At 41.9% G+C, this 13315-nt stretch overlaps 2 protein-coding genes across 3 annotated transcripts in view; one reads left to right on the forward strand and one right to left on the reverse strand.

Annotated features, from left to right (window-relative positions):
* Heatr4 (HEAT repeat containing 4) overlaps positions 1 to 8717 on the forward strand; it is a 30566-nt gene extending 21849 nt beyond the window's left edge. The window contains exons 9-15 of the mRNA XM_046441126.2: positions 786 to 904; positions 3176 to 3356; positions 3982 to 4051; positions 5172 to 5361; positions 5976 to 6054; positions 6820 to 6979; positions 8647 to 8717. Coding sequence (XP_046297082.2) covers positions 786 to 904; positions 3176 to 3356; positions 3982 to 4051; positions 5172 to 5361; positions 5976 to 6054; positions 6820 to 6979; positions 8647 to 8717 — 870 coding nt within the window. The remainder of the gene's footprint in view (positions 1 to 785; positions 905 to 3175; positions 3357 to 3981; positions 4052 to 5171; positions 5362 to 5975; positions 6055 to 6819; positions 6980 to 8646) is intronic.
* Positions 7668 to 10849, reverse strand: Riox1 (ribosomal oxygenase 1). 2 transcript variants are annotated; one of them, XR_006851063.2, is made up of 2 exons: positions 8643 to 10849; positions 7668 to 7804 (listed from the first exon to the last, which is right to left on the reverse strand). XR_006851063.2 is itself a non-coding variant. In XM_046440929.2 (1 exon), the coding sequence occupies exon 1, from the start codon at positions 10789 to 10791 to the stop codon at positions 8833 to 8835; it is 1959 nt and encodes a 652-aa protein (XP_046296885.1). In that variant the 5' UTR covers positions 10792 to 10849; the 3' UTR covers positions 8094 to 8832. The 2 variants fall into 2 exon arrangements, 1 of the variants encoding a protein (XP_046296885.1); XM_046440929.2 differs by lacking the exon at positions 7668 to 7804 and having other exon boundaries at positions 8094 to 10849.
* Between the last annotated feature and the right edge of the window lie 2466 nt (positions 10850 to 13315).

Genomic DNA, 13315 nt, shown 5'->3' on the forward strand with positions numbered 1-13315 from the left:
AATACACAAACAATCAGAGCTAGCAATGTACAAGATAAAGGTGATGAGAATGTCATGGCAGACTGCTGTAATTATGAGAGGCAGTATGTATATGAGTTCTTTCACTCATTCACTAAACAAGCAGTTTCTGGGTATCCTACAGTCTCTAGGCAATGTGGATGCAAAGACAATATATCTTTCCTTGGCAAGTGTTATATAAATAGCTAAAACAAAAGCAGCTGTAAGGTATAATGGTAGTTCCCTATGCTCACAGAGATAGAGAAGACTTCACTCGGGAGGTACTTTTTGAGCTAAATCCTAAAGAGTAGGAAAACATCGAGTAGGGGTAGAAAAGTGAGATGTTGCAGACAAGAATAGCTTTGGGCACATGTATACACCATCATTAACAAACTGTAGCAATCTTTGTTCTTTTCCTTCTGAGATATACGCTGATAGAGTGATCAACTATTCTGGTTTGTCCAGAACATGAGACCTTCAGTACTAAAATTAGGCAAGTCCCAGGCAAACAGGGATGAGTTGTTTACTTCAAATTTTAAGTCTCTCACAAAGATCCTGTTGGTCCTGACATTCTGACACTATACAGAATTTCAGAGGGTGAGCTTGAGAAACAGACCTGTATTTGAGTCCTGGCTCTAGCATTTACCAGAGCCTCTATTGTGTCATCTGTAAATGGAAATAACATCTGTCCCAGTGGATTGTTCAAAAGATTAAGGGGTGGGGGGAAGCACAATGCCAAGTACAAAATTCATGTTCAATAAATAATAGCCAATTACACCTGATTACAGGATATGAAACGTAAGTTGATCCAGCTTATGTGGGATGACTGGAATAATGAAGTGAGGCAAGCAGCTGCCCAAACACTGGGTCAAATGAGCCTTGGGAAAGAAGTACATGACACAATCAGGTAAGATCTAGTCAACAAGAGAAACTCTTCTATTCTTAGAAGTGTTTAGGAACCCTGGGATCTAACCAGCATTTGTTGAGCTACTCTGTATGCTCAGCATAGTAACAGGTCCAGCTATGAAAAGTCCCTAAAAGAAAAGTCCCTAAAGAAACTAGCAATATGGCTATGGAAAGAAGCACCAGGTGCTCACTAATGTGAGGCAATATTTTGGGTATTTGAGGGAGTTCGAAGTATGACACAATTCTGATGAACACAGGCAAGATATACAAATGCTTAATTTAAAATACTGTATCATCAGAGGCCACCTCAGAGACAGCGTTGTTTGGGCCACATATGAAGTTTACAGGAAAAATGAAGGCTTTAATTGAAAATGTTTCAAACTCCTAATGGACAATGAGCTGAAAAAAAACTCCTGGTTCAGCTGGTTTGGGAGGGCTGAATTTGGCTAGTAGAAAACAACACTATTTAGTAAATACCTGGCTTTAGTATTCAAAGGTGTACTTTTTAACGTATAGAGGATTAAGCAATAATGGAAGCACCATAACTTTGTTTTGCTTTTATGAGATGGTCAGTTCTGGAGCCTCCTATAACATACTGAATTCTGACATGTTTTTCACATTTAGCCAGGATGTTGAAGCCTCCGATCTTGAAAACATTTGTAAGATTTCAGAACATAGAAAGGACATTTGTGGATTTTATTCTGCATTTTAAAATTCTTAACACTAATTTATCTGTACAAATGTTTTATATACATATATTTGGATATAAAACAGTTTAAAAAATTATCAGTGAATGACAGTGAGGGTATTGTCATCTTCATTTGTTTTCAGTGAGCATTTACTATTCAGTATGGGTCAGCTGGTATAATGTAAGTTGTTGGAATAAAATATTTGAGATTAGAATCTTCTTGCCTCTCATATAACTTTTATCTTAGATTCTCTCATTTTTTGAAGTGGAGCTTTGACTAGGAACCAGTTGATGTTCACTGCTGCAATTCCATATGCTTTCCATTAGAGGGAAGTTGAGAACCAGGACAGCTGCTTGTACCTCAATGCATCTAATGCTGAGGAAACAAATGTACTTTTCAAGTGGTGACAGATTGAATTATTGAATTTAATCACTTAAATATAAACCAGATATGCCATCTTTCTTTATTTTCAGTTTAATAAATGGCATCATAAAAATGACTCATTGCTAAGTTGATAATACTTCTGGAAATGTCAGCATAATGGAGTTTAAAATTTTTTAATATTGGTCAAAATATTTATAATGAAACATTATTAAGCAGGACTATGACTTTCCTATATATTATTTATCATTGGTCAGAATGCTGTTCTGATGAATTAATATTATGCAATGTAATCCTTAGGTGTTATTAGAAAGTGGAGAACTGCCTTTCTCATCTAGGGCTTATAAGGACTTGCTATAAGTGGTCATTTGTAAGGGCTCAATAAACTTTCATGATTTTCTATTTGTGATAAATTCAGCTAATAGTTAATGCCAGAATTTCTTACCATGAGTAAATATTTGAATTTTTTAAAATTTAAATCTAGTGAAGAAAAGTTATACTTCCTGGAAGGATTATGAGATAAGTAGAAAGACACTTTAAGTTATTAAAAATGTTTATTGTTCTCCTAAATATTAACAAAAATTATTTGAGATAATTTACATAATTTGGTTATTTGGCTTAGGTTTAAACTGTGGCATGCTGTTGATAGATATTGTTTCTAATTGTTTGATATGGTTTAAGAATTCTGCCTTTTAAGAAATTCAGAAAATCCACCTGACACATATTTTGAGCTCCTAAGAAATTTATATTTGCATCAGTATTGAATTTTGGCTAGTGCTCCAATGTAAGGAAGTTGCTATTTTAAAATAAAGCAAACTATTATTTCCCTTGGGAAAAAAAATAAAATACTATATCATATTTAAAACTAGAACAAATGGCATATACCAAGACTGCCATAGAAAAATTGATTACTCAGTGTGAGCAAGAGAAGGCCATTTCACGGAGAATGGGTAAGACTGTCATTCTGGGCTGGGAGTCAATTGCTGAACTATATGCATCACACATGTGATAGCAATGCAAGAGAGAACCTGTCACAAGGGGTGAAAGTTGACACTTAATTCTGTCATTCAGCACAGTTGAGTGCCAGGATGGGGATGGACAACAGAGCCTACAGAGCTAAAAATTTATCCTGAGGGTGAATGGATGAGTGGGAGGCACTGGAAGTTTAAGGAGGGGAAATAAAAGCAACTTGTGCCTTATAGGATTAAGCTGGGTCTAGGAAATCCCCAGAAGCGTGTAGAAGCCCTCTACCTGATAGGTGGGCTCAAGCTCATGACCGCCAAGCTTCTCCCAAGCTTTCTGTGCTGTTTCTCTGATGATTTCATAGCAGTTCGGCAGGCAGCCTGTTTGGCAGCTGGTGCCCTTCAGATCCGCAACAAGATGGTAAGTAAAGGAAACACGTTCTCATCTTACCTGATAGACTTGAAGAAGGCCTACCTTCCCCTCTTGTGCACAGTATACTCTCTTTCTGTGGGGACACTAAATGAGACTTCAGAATCAAGAAGTCATATCAATCAGTATGGAGGACCTTTTAGCTCCCAGCTAGTCCAATCTTCACTCTAGAGCATACCTCTGAATCCTGTTAACTAGCTTCTCAATATCTAGGTGCTGATGGGCTTTAGGATCAATTCCAGTGAATGGAGTTATAATCCCAAGTTATTAGGGGAAAATCTGATTGGGTATTCATAAGAAGTCTGGGACTAGGGTATAACTCAGCAGTAGAACCCATGCTTAGCATGTGCGAGGCTCTGGGTTCAATTCCCAGCACCCCACACACACAAAGTCTGTATGGCCATAGATCTGTGGGCTGAGAAAAATCAATCCAAAAAGCAGATAATCCAACTAATACACCGTGTATAGGCTGGTAAGTTAAAATTCCAGCTCGTTTGTCCCTAGAATTGATAGGTCATTTTTCAGTTAAAGCACTTTGTAAATAAGTGGGCTCCTGGTTTCTGGTCCATTCTTGTTTTGGTTCTCCCCATTCAATACTGCTTCTTATCCATCCCAGGTATTTGAATGCCTCGTGAATCTGATGCACCAAGATCCATACTGGAAAATCAAGGCTTTTGCCATTCGAGGTATTATAGAAATTATGGCCCCAACTTTAAATACTGTCTCCTGTGCTAACATAGATGATGCCTAAAGGCTCTCTAGTAATTGGGTTGGAATGTAGGGAAGAATGATCTTAGCTTCTCAGAAGTTCCTTGCATGAGGAAGAAAAAAATACTCTTCCTCATCTTATTTTTTAATCAAGAATCCCGAATCTAGATCTATGAATGACTTGTTAAAGCAAAGGGCAGCAAGACAGTTCCTACCAACAACACAAAGTTCCACATAGTTATTTACAGTTTGATACATCTTGCTTTCCCTGGAGGTTTCAACTATAGCACTTTGCAAAAGTCAGACGATGCCCTCTGATATTCCGAGTTTCTCTTTAGGATTTTTGGCATTGCTTCTCTTATTGGCACAGTCTTTGGTAGGTCTCTAGCATAACCAAACCTGGTAAGTGAAATAACTGCACCTCCCTTCCCCCTCTCTCTGCCTTGATTAGGCTGATCTTCCAAGTTATCTGTCCCACATTTCATCCCTAAATAGGCAAATTACACTATGTTCATATCCTAATGGGCAAGCATGGAATGAAACAGCCCTTGCATAGGAATCCTTTAGAGATAATACCTTACTCCAATCCATGCCAAATACTTTTTTTATATAAATATATTTTTTAAAATATTTATTTTTTATTTATTTATTTTTTTAGGTGGACACAATATCTTTATTTTTTGTTTTTATGTGGTGTTGAGGATCGAACCCAGCACCCCGCACATGCCAGGCTAGTGCGCTACCGCTTTAGCCACATCCCCAGCCCCATGCCAAATACTTTTTAAGTTATATATTTTTTGGACAGTGTGGGGGGTCAAACACAGGGCCTCACGCATGCTAGGCAAGGGTGTACCACTTAGCTACACCCACAGTTCTCTAAAAAGTTCTTTTTTTAAAAAAAGTATTACTTTTTCTTTGTGTATGTGTCTTTATGTTTTTTTAAACATTAAATTTTAAACCTTAAAATTCTAATGGTGATTGACTGTCATACAAAAGGGAAGATGTTTGCAATATTCAATTTATTTCTGGATGCTAGGATACAGCCAACTCAGACTTCAGTGACAGTGAAAGAAACATGCTGCTCTCTCATCTCTGCAGCTTTGGGACAGATTGGGCAAGCAAGTCCCCAACTGACTGATCTCCTGCTCTGGGCTATCCACTATGAAGAGTCACCAGGTGTACGACTAGAAGCTTGCCGTAGCATCCTAGCCCTCAAACTTCAAGGGGCCCATGTCAGGGATACCTTCCTAGATGTGCTGCTCCTGGAGGAGCACGAGGCTGTTTTAAAGTAAGCACTAAATCTCTGGTCTCTGCCATAGCTTCCTCAACTGCTAACTCTCCCATTATTTTTCGCTGAAAAATTTTCTCCGCCTTTCACTCTCTGTAGTGGAAAAGGTAATGTGCCAATCACCTACTTACCCAAAAATCCAGCCTAAGATAGATTGGCAAGTTCATGTTCTCTCCTGCAGGTGATTTCTGGGTTATTCATAAATTCAACTAATATTTATCAAGTGCCTATTTTAGAATACAAAAAAAAAAAAAATCACACTAGGTTTTAAGTTCCAGTTCTATCGTGTAATAGGTATTTGAGCCTGGGGAAGACACATAAACTTTGAGCCCATTTTTCAAGTATCAAATGCAGATGACAATCTACATTATAGAGACAATGAGATTACTTTTAGGTAGGATCTATCATAAAGGCACGAAATACATGTACCTTCAGATATATCATTTCAAAAACTGCACCATATCTATGTAAGCTGTATCATACCATTTTTTTTCAAAGGTGGCTCAGCAAAACTGTAGTTAAGACTGGAATTTAAGATTCTTGACTAATTCTAAGTTCCATATTTTCCACCCCCATGCTGTAAGGGTATAACCACTAAAAAGTACTTCTTTCAGGGAAATTTATCATGCAATGAAGATACTCAACTTAGAAAATGAAGGAAACCAAGAAATGATTCAGGAAATCAAGAACAGGGTAAGAAAATTCAAGCAGTGTTTTCAAAAGAAAGTTCAGAGCTCTCAAGAGTTCCTCAAATCCTTTTTCTCCCTAAGCATGTACATATGCTTTCCCCTATCACAGACAATACTTTCTACAACCCCAGATACATATATTATATTGTATGAAGATACAAAACATCTCTGCAGAACTGGGTTATAAAATCCTAATAATAAAAAGACAACAAAACAAAAATTCTAGTAGTCTTTATCAAGTAGCCCTCAAAATCAGGGTTTACTATTATTTGTTTTACTGATCCCCTCCCTTCTCCCTCCCCGCCTCCACCATCCCTTAAACCCAAAGTGTTCTCTCTTTTTTGCATATAGGCATAAAGAAAGAAGAAGGACTAAACTGAGCCTCCTAGATTTTCTTTTTCCTCCTCAATTTTCCTTAATTTCTAATCTGGGCTCTTTCACCAAAGGAACTCTGTAGCTGAAAGGGTTGTTCTAGCTTTTCAAAGCTCTTAGATGAAATGAAGGGATAGAAAAGAATGTTAAAAAGGTAGTTGACAAAACCAACTTCATACCAAGCAGCATCTCTTAACAGGCTCATCATGCCCTAATAGCAACTATTTTCATTAGCAGGTGCAAAAATTTCTATTCAATAGCACAAGAGAACAACATTCTCAGACATTCATAGACCACCTAATACAAGTAAGCATGATACAATAGCTAACCTTATTAATACTTTTTGATGACTTACTGCCTAATATATTTTTTAAAAACATTATTTATTCAAATCTAGATTGAATCACTAAGCCAAAAAGACTTGCTGACACAGAAAATAGTCACAATGGAGATGGCCGTAAGAAAAGTGAAGGATGAAGCAAAACATATTTACTCACAACCCAAAAAGGGGAAAGAACCACTGACACTCCAAACTTTTATTCAAGAAACTTTTCAGAGTAAGTTTCCTAGGGGTGAATCCTATGCTTTGATTCCTTTAATAAACCCATTCCAGGATCTAGACGTTTGGGGACTTAGTTGGGGAGCCCTGTGAGGCAAAAGTCAGCAAAGTCTTACTCCCCGCTTCTTGGTTACCAACTATTGAGTCTTCCTATTATTCCTGACAGGTTTTTATTCACTTTCTGTCTCTTTTTTTTTTTTTTTTTTGGGGGGGGGGGCGGGGGGGGAGATATAACTTTATTTGAACTGACTGAAAAAAGTCAAATAAAGGGCATGAGGATACATTAGCTGGGCATGATAGCACACTTCTATCCCAGCTATTTGGGAGGCTAAAGCAAGAGAATGGCAAATTGGAGGGTAGCCTAGGCCAACTTAGCAAGACCCCACCTCCAAATAAAATAAAAAGGGCTGGGCGAAATCCCTAATACCACAAAAAAAAAAAAAAAAAAATTACCTCTGAAAAGTAAGTTGGAGGGGACCTATCATTTTTATTTTATATACATTTTTGCTTTTATAACTTTTAGAAAAAGATTACAAAAGTTCTCAACCTTAAAAAACTGAAACTGCCAGATATGACAGGATCTTTAAGAGTTCCAGACACAATCTAAATGATAAGGGTGCAGATATCAAGCTGTACCAAAATATACTTACAAAATCTGTGTGTCCGAGTGTAGCAGCAGCCTCAGATCACTCAGCCAGCTGCCTAACAGCCACCACCCCAAACCCAGGTCTTCTGGTTCCAAGGCTCTTTCTGGTACATCAGGCTCTTTTCCACCAACCATGAGAGAATATTCACTTGCCAGATTTTGGGAAGTTTCTTCCAACTGCCAGGAAAAAAAATGAGAGTGGAAAGTAACTTGAACACCAGCCTTCCCTCCAGGCCAGTTTGCTATAAGTTGGTTGATTAAGGACTGTGAAGGCACAAGTAGGTGACATGCTGCCCTTTAGGGAGCAGAGCCAGCCACTGATTCAAGCAAGCAATGAGCAGGATACATACTCTTAGTTGACCCTGATAGTGGAAAATGACTTTTCTACTAGGATTGTGCTGTTTGGAGTTCAAGTACTGTAATTAAAATGAGTAAAATACTTCCAAAGTTAAAGAAAGGTCCCCAATCAAATGCAATTTTTTTCTTTATTGAATCTGTGTGCATGTGGTGCTGGGGACTGAATCCAGGGCCTTGTGCACATGTACTCCACTGCTGAGCTATAACCCTAGCCCTCTTTAAAAAGTTTAACATTCTACATTTTATATTCTGCAATCACTCCAAGTTGCTTTTCATCTCAACCATTATAGATTTTTTCTGCCCCATCCCCACATCCCACATTTCTTCAAACCAAGCCACATAAGAATCTAGCCTCAGAAAAGGGAAACATTCTTTGGTACTTTAATAACTCTTCTAATGTTCATACAAACTTAATAAGAAAACAGAATACTGATCCCACTGCCCTCCCCCCCCCACACCATTTGATGAAAGAGAACTCAAATGAAAGATATAACTTCCAAACAAAAACTTCTAATGTCTCAAGCAGAATGATATAGCCAGTGCTACACAACACACTGAAGCCAGAGGGGGATGAAGCTGGTGCTCTAAAATGATTAGGCATTAAGGTTACTTCTGTAGAAATAGCTCATTTTCCTCCTCCATTTTTTTACTTTTGTACCTAGATGAAGTGGTTCCTTCTAGAAGACTGTCTGAGATTTGTGACGTTGAAGCAGTCATAAAGGTAAATAAGTAAATGTGACCATACTGATGGTTATCAAGGTAAGAACGCCAGTTTAAAAAAAAAGGTGAACTGGTGGCAGTGGTAGTGGAAAATCACTACTGCTTTGTTTTCAACAATCAACAAGAAACTAGTTTAGAGCTAGAGGCATCTTGGTGAGCAGCAGCCCCTTATCATACAACATGGTTGCCAAGGAAAGCTGATCCTCCACACTGTCACAAGGCAGATCCCCTACTCTTACAAATTCTGGGTAGGATCGAAGCAAGAGTTCCATGGCATCAGCTTGCTGGGGGTATATTTCCAAGCACTTGGGTTCCTCCAGATGATAAACACGAGAGTTTTCCACAGTGTAATAGAGAAATAAATGGCCCCCTTCACCCACCAGGCGAGCTATCCCATCCTGAAGCATGTGGACTTCTGTTTCTGTTGTCAACTGGGCTCCCACGTTTACAGGTTCTCCAGCCTCCCAGCGAATTGGGAGCCCATAAACACTTAATGCCCTCTCCCTATCAGTCAACACGGGGGGTAGTGAATCATGGATGAAGTCTTTGGCTCGCTGGTCAGCCACAGCATCAACAGGAGCAAAGTGTCCCAGACGGGCAACTAAGACCCGTACCTTCTCCATGAAAGCAGTTCTTCTTGGATCCTTAGAATCCGAATGCTGGGCCCCCATGTAATCCATGAAGTCTCGAGGTAGACCTCTCCGAAATTCTACATTTTCTTCCATTGCGGCCTGCACAGCCAGAGGGAGTATGGCCTCTAGGAAGTCGCCCCAGGTATTCCGCTGGTACGTGGACACGGTGAGGTGCAGAGAGTGGACTCCATCCTGGCATTCAGCCTGGTGAATGAAGCCGCGAGGAAAATAGAGCAAATCTCCGGGCTCCAGCACAGTCTGCAGCACAGGCTCACCAAGGTCTTCCTGGCTGAAGTTGGGGCTAGATGTCAGGGCCAGTTCCTCGTTTGGCACCCGAGGACGATAGACACGCCAGAGTTTCCTACCTTCCAGTTGCAGCACGAAAGCCTCGATGTCGTCATAGTGGGGGGCAAAGCCCTGAGAGTTGGGCGGCGTGAGATAAACGTTGGAGCCTGCCATGCTTCCAAACTGCTCCTGAAGAACAGCCAAAAACTGCCACACGGTGGCTGAGAAAGCCTGAGGGCAGAGAAGACGCAAGGAGCAGCCTGCCTGGTACAGGGACCAGGCAGCGGCGGGCAGGGCTCGGCCTGGGGGGTTCAGGGTCTCTCGCCGCCCATTGATGTAGCGCGCAGCGTCTAAGTGCTGCCCGAACTGTACCTCCTCGTTGCGCAGCATGGAGTCCAAATCGGCAGTAGAGAAAAGGCCCTGGTAGTAGGTGTGGTCCTGTCGCCGCACCAGCACCGCCTCCCGCTCCCAAAGGCGCCGGTAGAAATGTTCCGGCGGCATGGGCGCGATAAGCCACTCAAAGAGGCGCGCCGCCCGCCGTCTGCTGCTAGGGATGCGGCTCAGCTCAGCCAAGACGCGCTGCAGCGGAGAGTCCCAGGGCAGCTCCCGACCCGCGTTTTCCAGCTGAGAGCCCAACAGCGTCGCAGGCGTCCAGGGTGGTGCAGCGGCTCCCAAGGGCTGGGAAGCACATAGCCGAGCCGAGGTGTCCACCGCTCGGGTGGGTGCAGCAGTCACCTCTACCAGGCGCGCGGGTGGCGCCGAAGCCGGCCCCAGGCGCGCGGGCGGGGTCTGCGCCTCCACCAAGTGCGCCGGCGGGGTCTGCAGGGAACGCGCGGCGGGCGAGGCCTCCAACAGCTCTGCAGGCCCGAGGTGGCCGTATGGCTCTCTCCGGGCCGTCTCTGGACTGGCCGCCGCCGCCGCTCCACCAGGCAGCGAGTCCCCCAGATCGTCGGCCGTCGACTCCACCCTGGAGTCCTCCGAGTCTTCGCTCGGCAGCGCCTGAGCCCTCAGCGCGGCCATGCGGGACGCAACATTTCTCCTCAGCTGCCTTCGGATCTTCCTGGGCCTCAAGGACAGGGCCAAGACCGACCCGCTGTGTGGCTGGGGCTGGCGCCGGCGCCTCAACCTCCCGCGCCTCAACAACCCAGCGCTAGCCCGGAGCCCGTCCATGGCGGGACCGCTCTCCCAGGCCGCTTAAGTTGGAGAAATGAGCCCAACCGGGCAGTGGCTGCAGTGCACTCTGGGAAGGGGGCGTGGCCTCCAACCTCAGCTGCGTTGGCCACGCCCACCGCGTATCTACAGGGCTCCTCCTGCTCGCCTTAGTTAACGAAAATTACTTTCTTTAAATGCACGACTTCACACTACAGAGGCAGAATCCTTAACAAATTAACAGAGATTCCATATTTAGAGACCAATTTAAAAAACAAAATTGCTAGCACTTCAGGAGAAAGAATGTTGGCTAGTTCTTTGCTTGTAGTCTGAATACATTGCATATTCGCAAAGGAGTCTTATATAGACGTTCGCCAATAGCTTCCCACTAGAAAGTGAACAATCCTTGTTTTCAAAGAATGCGCTCAGGCAAAGTTCGAGATTCTATACAAATTCCAGTCCAACGAATCCTTTTACCCTGTAGATAACATTGAATGAAGCCCTAGGAGGTCCTCCAGCCAACTTCCCTCGCTCCTTTCTCCATTGCAAATCCTTGTAATCACATCCTCTCTGAAAAAGAAGTTAGTAAATTCTCTGTGGCATTCTTTATATCTGCCCTTTCTTCCCCACCTGTCTGAGATTTTGTTTCATTAGCTACAACTTCGCTCCAGAATCCTCAATCTCTACCTCCTCTGATTCGTAAATCGACTTCTTAAATCTGGGCTTCTCATTTAACAGGCAGTGTGGTAGGTGGAGGATGGAATTGTTGAGAGCATGGTTATTGTCTTTATGTACCTTTGTTGCTTTATACATAAAGATTACTCATCTTCATTTGAATCACATAAGATAAATTCCCAGAAATAGAATTGCTGGGTCAAAGGGCAATATCATTTTTGTGATTTTTAACAGGATTTTACCAAACTGCTCTCTAAATGGCTTTATTTACCGAATCGCCCTCCAGAAGGGTGCAAGCAATTATAAGCATATAAAACTACAAAGCCTCTAGGGCTTTTTTTGCTATTCTGTTTGAATTTACAACATGCCTCTTCTCAGTCACACTCCTATCCAAACACTTGTCAAAGGTTTTAGATTTTTACCCCTACACATGTCTCAACACCCTGGCCTTCTTTATTTCCCACATGGTCTATTGGTTCTCAAATGGAGGTGATTTTGCCTCCCTAGGGTCATTTGGCAATGTCATATGGGGGGAAGGGAGTTTCTAACACCTGGTAAGTACTGACTAGAGATGCTGCTAAATATTCCACAATGCAAAGTAAAAACCTCCACAACTAACAATTATACAATAATTCCAATAGTATAATTCCAATAGTGCTGAGGCTGAGAAACCCTGATTTATTACAATTAGCCTCCCAAATAAACTCTTTACCTTTACTCACTCTTTTTCTTTCTCATATGCTAATAATGCATATACCACAGATATATGCCACAAGATGAATTTTTTCAAGTTGTGTTCCCAAACCAGACATCACCCCTGTCAAAACCTATGCATGTATCCCACGAAGCAACCCAAGCTCCTGTGCTTACATAAAGTGCTGAAGTCACATAGTGTTAATGTATGCCCTATCAGCCGAAACTCTACTTCTACAAGCTGACTATTTGCCATTCCTTGCTCTAGTCATCCTCTACACATTCTCTCATACTTTCCCTATAAATACGGTCTCCCAGTCATCTTTTGTCAAAACCCTAAAATTCATTCATATTTCATCTTCTACCCAAAGCCTCTACCATCTCCCTGATTACAAGAGTACTTTGACCCTTTTACATGAATTTAATGTTGTACTTTATATTGGTGTGTTATGTACTTGTTACAGTCCTTTCTAAACTTCCTCAACTGTAAACTCCTTCAAGGAAAGGACTTCCTGTACCTTTTTGTTTTTTCTATAAAATGGAGCTAATAATTGAACCTACTTCTCCATAGGGTTGTTATGAGGATAAAAAATGCAGGTAAGGCACTTAGCCTCATACAGAGCTAAATAATACTTTATTATTATGGAGGAAAGCCCTATAGGATGGCTTATCTACCATGGGCCTAGTTGGGAAGAATAGATGGGTAGAATAGGGATGGGCAAGTTCTTGATTTGGGATGGGTAGCCGTGAGGGGTGAGTATTAACAATTATTTTTGCATATTTTGCATATGGAAGCTTTGGAAGATCAGTGGGAACTATATCAGACAAGGCCATCTTGGGAGGTTGCTCAGGAATTGCACTACACAAAGATTGCTGGCCAAAGGCTAGAGTGGGGGCCTAAACCAGCCAATGTTCTCCCAAGTCCTATGCCCTAGTGCAGGAATACAGTCTGGAAGAAGGGGTAGCAGGAGGGAGAGCCCTTATCTTAACTGACACACAAGCTGCATGTGCTGGCAGAACCCTGATATTGGATTCCTTAGAGAAATGCAGACGGCAGGTCATATTTCATTCGGAGATTGAATTGCCTTTCCAAAGAGAGCGGTTTTCAGGTGACAAAGGACACCTCTGTGTGAACAAGGGAATGTACTATTCTTCTCTGCTTGCAAAGCTGGAGGAC

The sequence above is a fragment of the Marmota monax genome, unplaced genomic scaffold (assembly GCF_021218885.2).
Source record: "Marmota monax isolate L192 unplaced genomic scaffold, Marmota_monax_Labrador192_F-V1.1 WCK01_AAM20220418_F8-fsc00017, whole genome shotgun sequence".
NCBI classification, from domain to species: Eukaryota; Metazoa; Chordata; class Mammalia; order Rodentia; family Sciuridae; genus Marmota; species Marmota monax.

Bases quoted from the DNA above. Each gene is read 5' to 3' on its own strand.
- Riox1 (XM_046440929.2), bottom strand. From the start codon at position 10,791: ATGGACGGGCTCCGGGCTAGCGCTGGGTTGTTGAGGCGCGGGAGGTTG.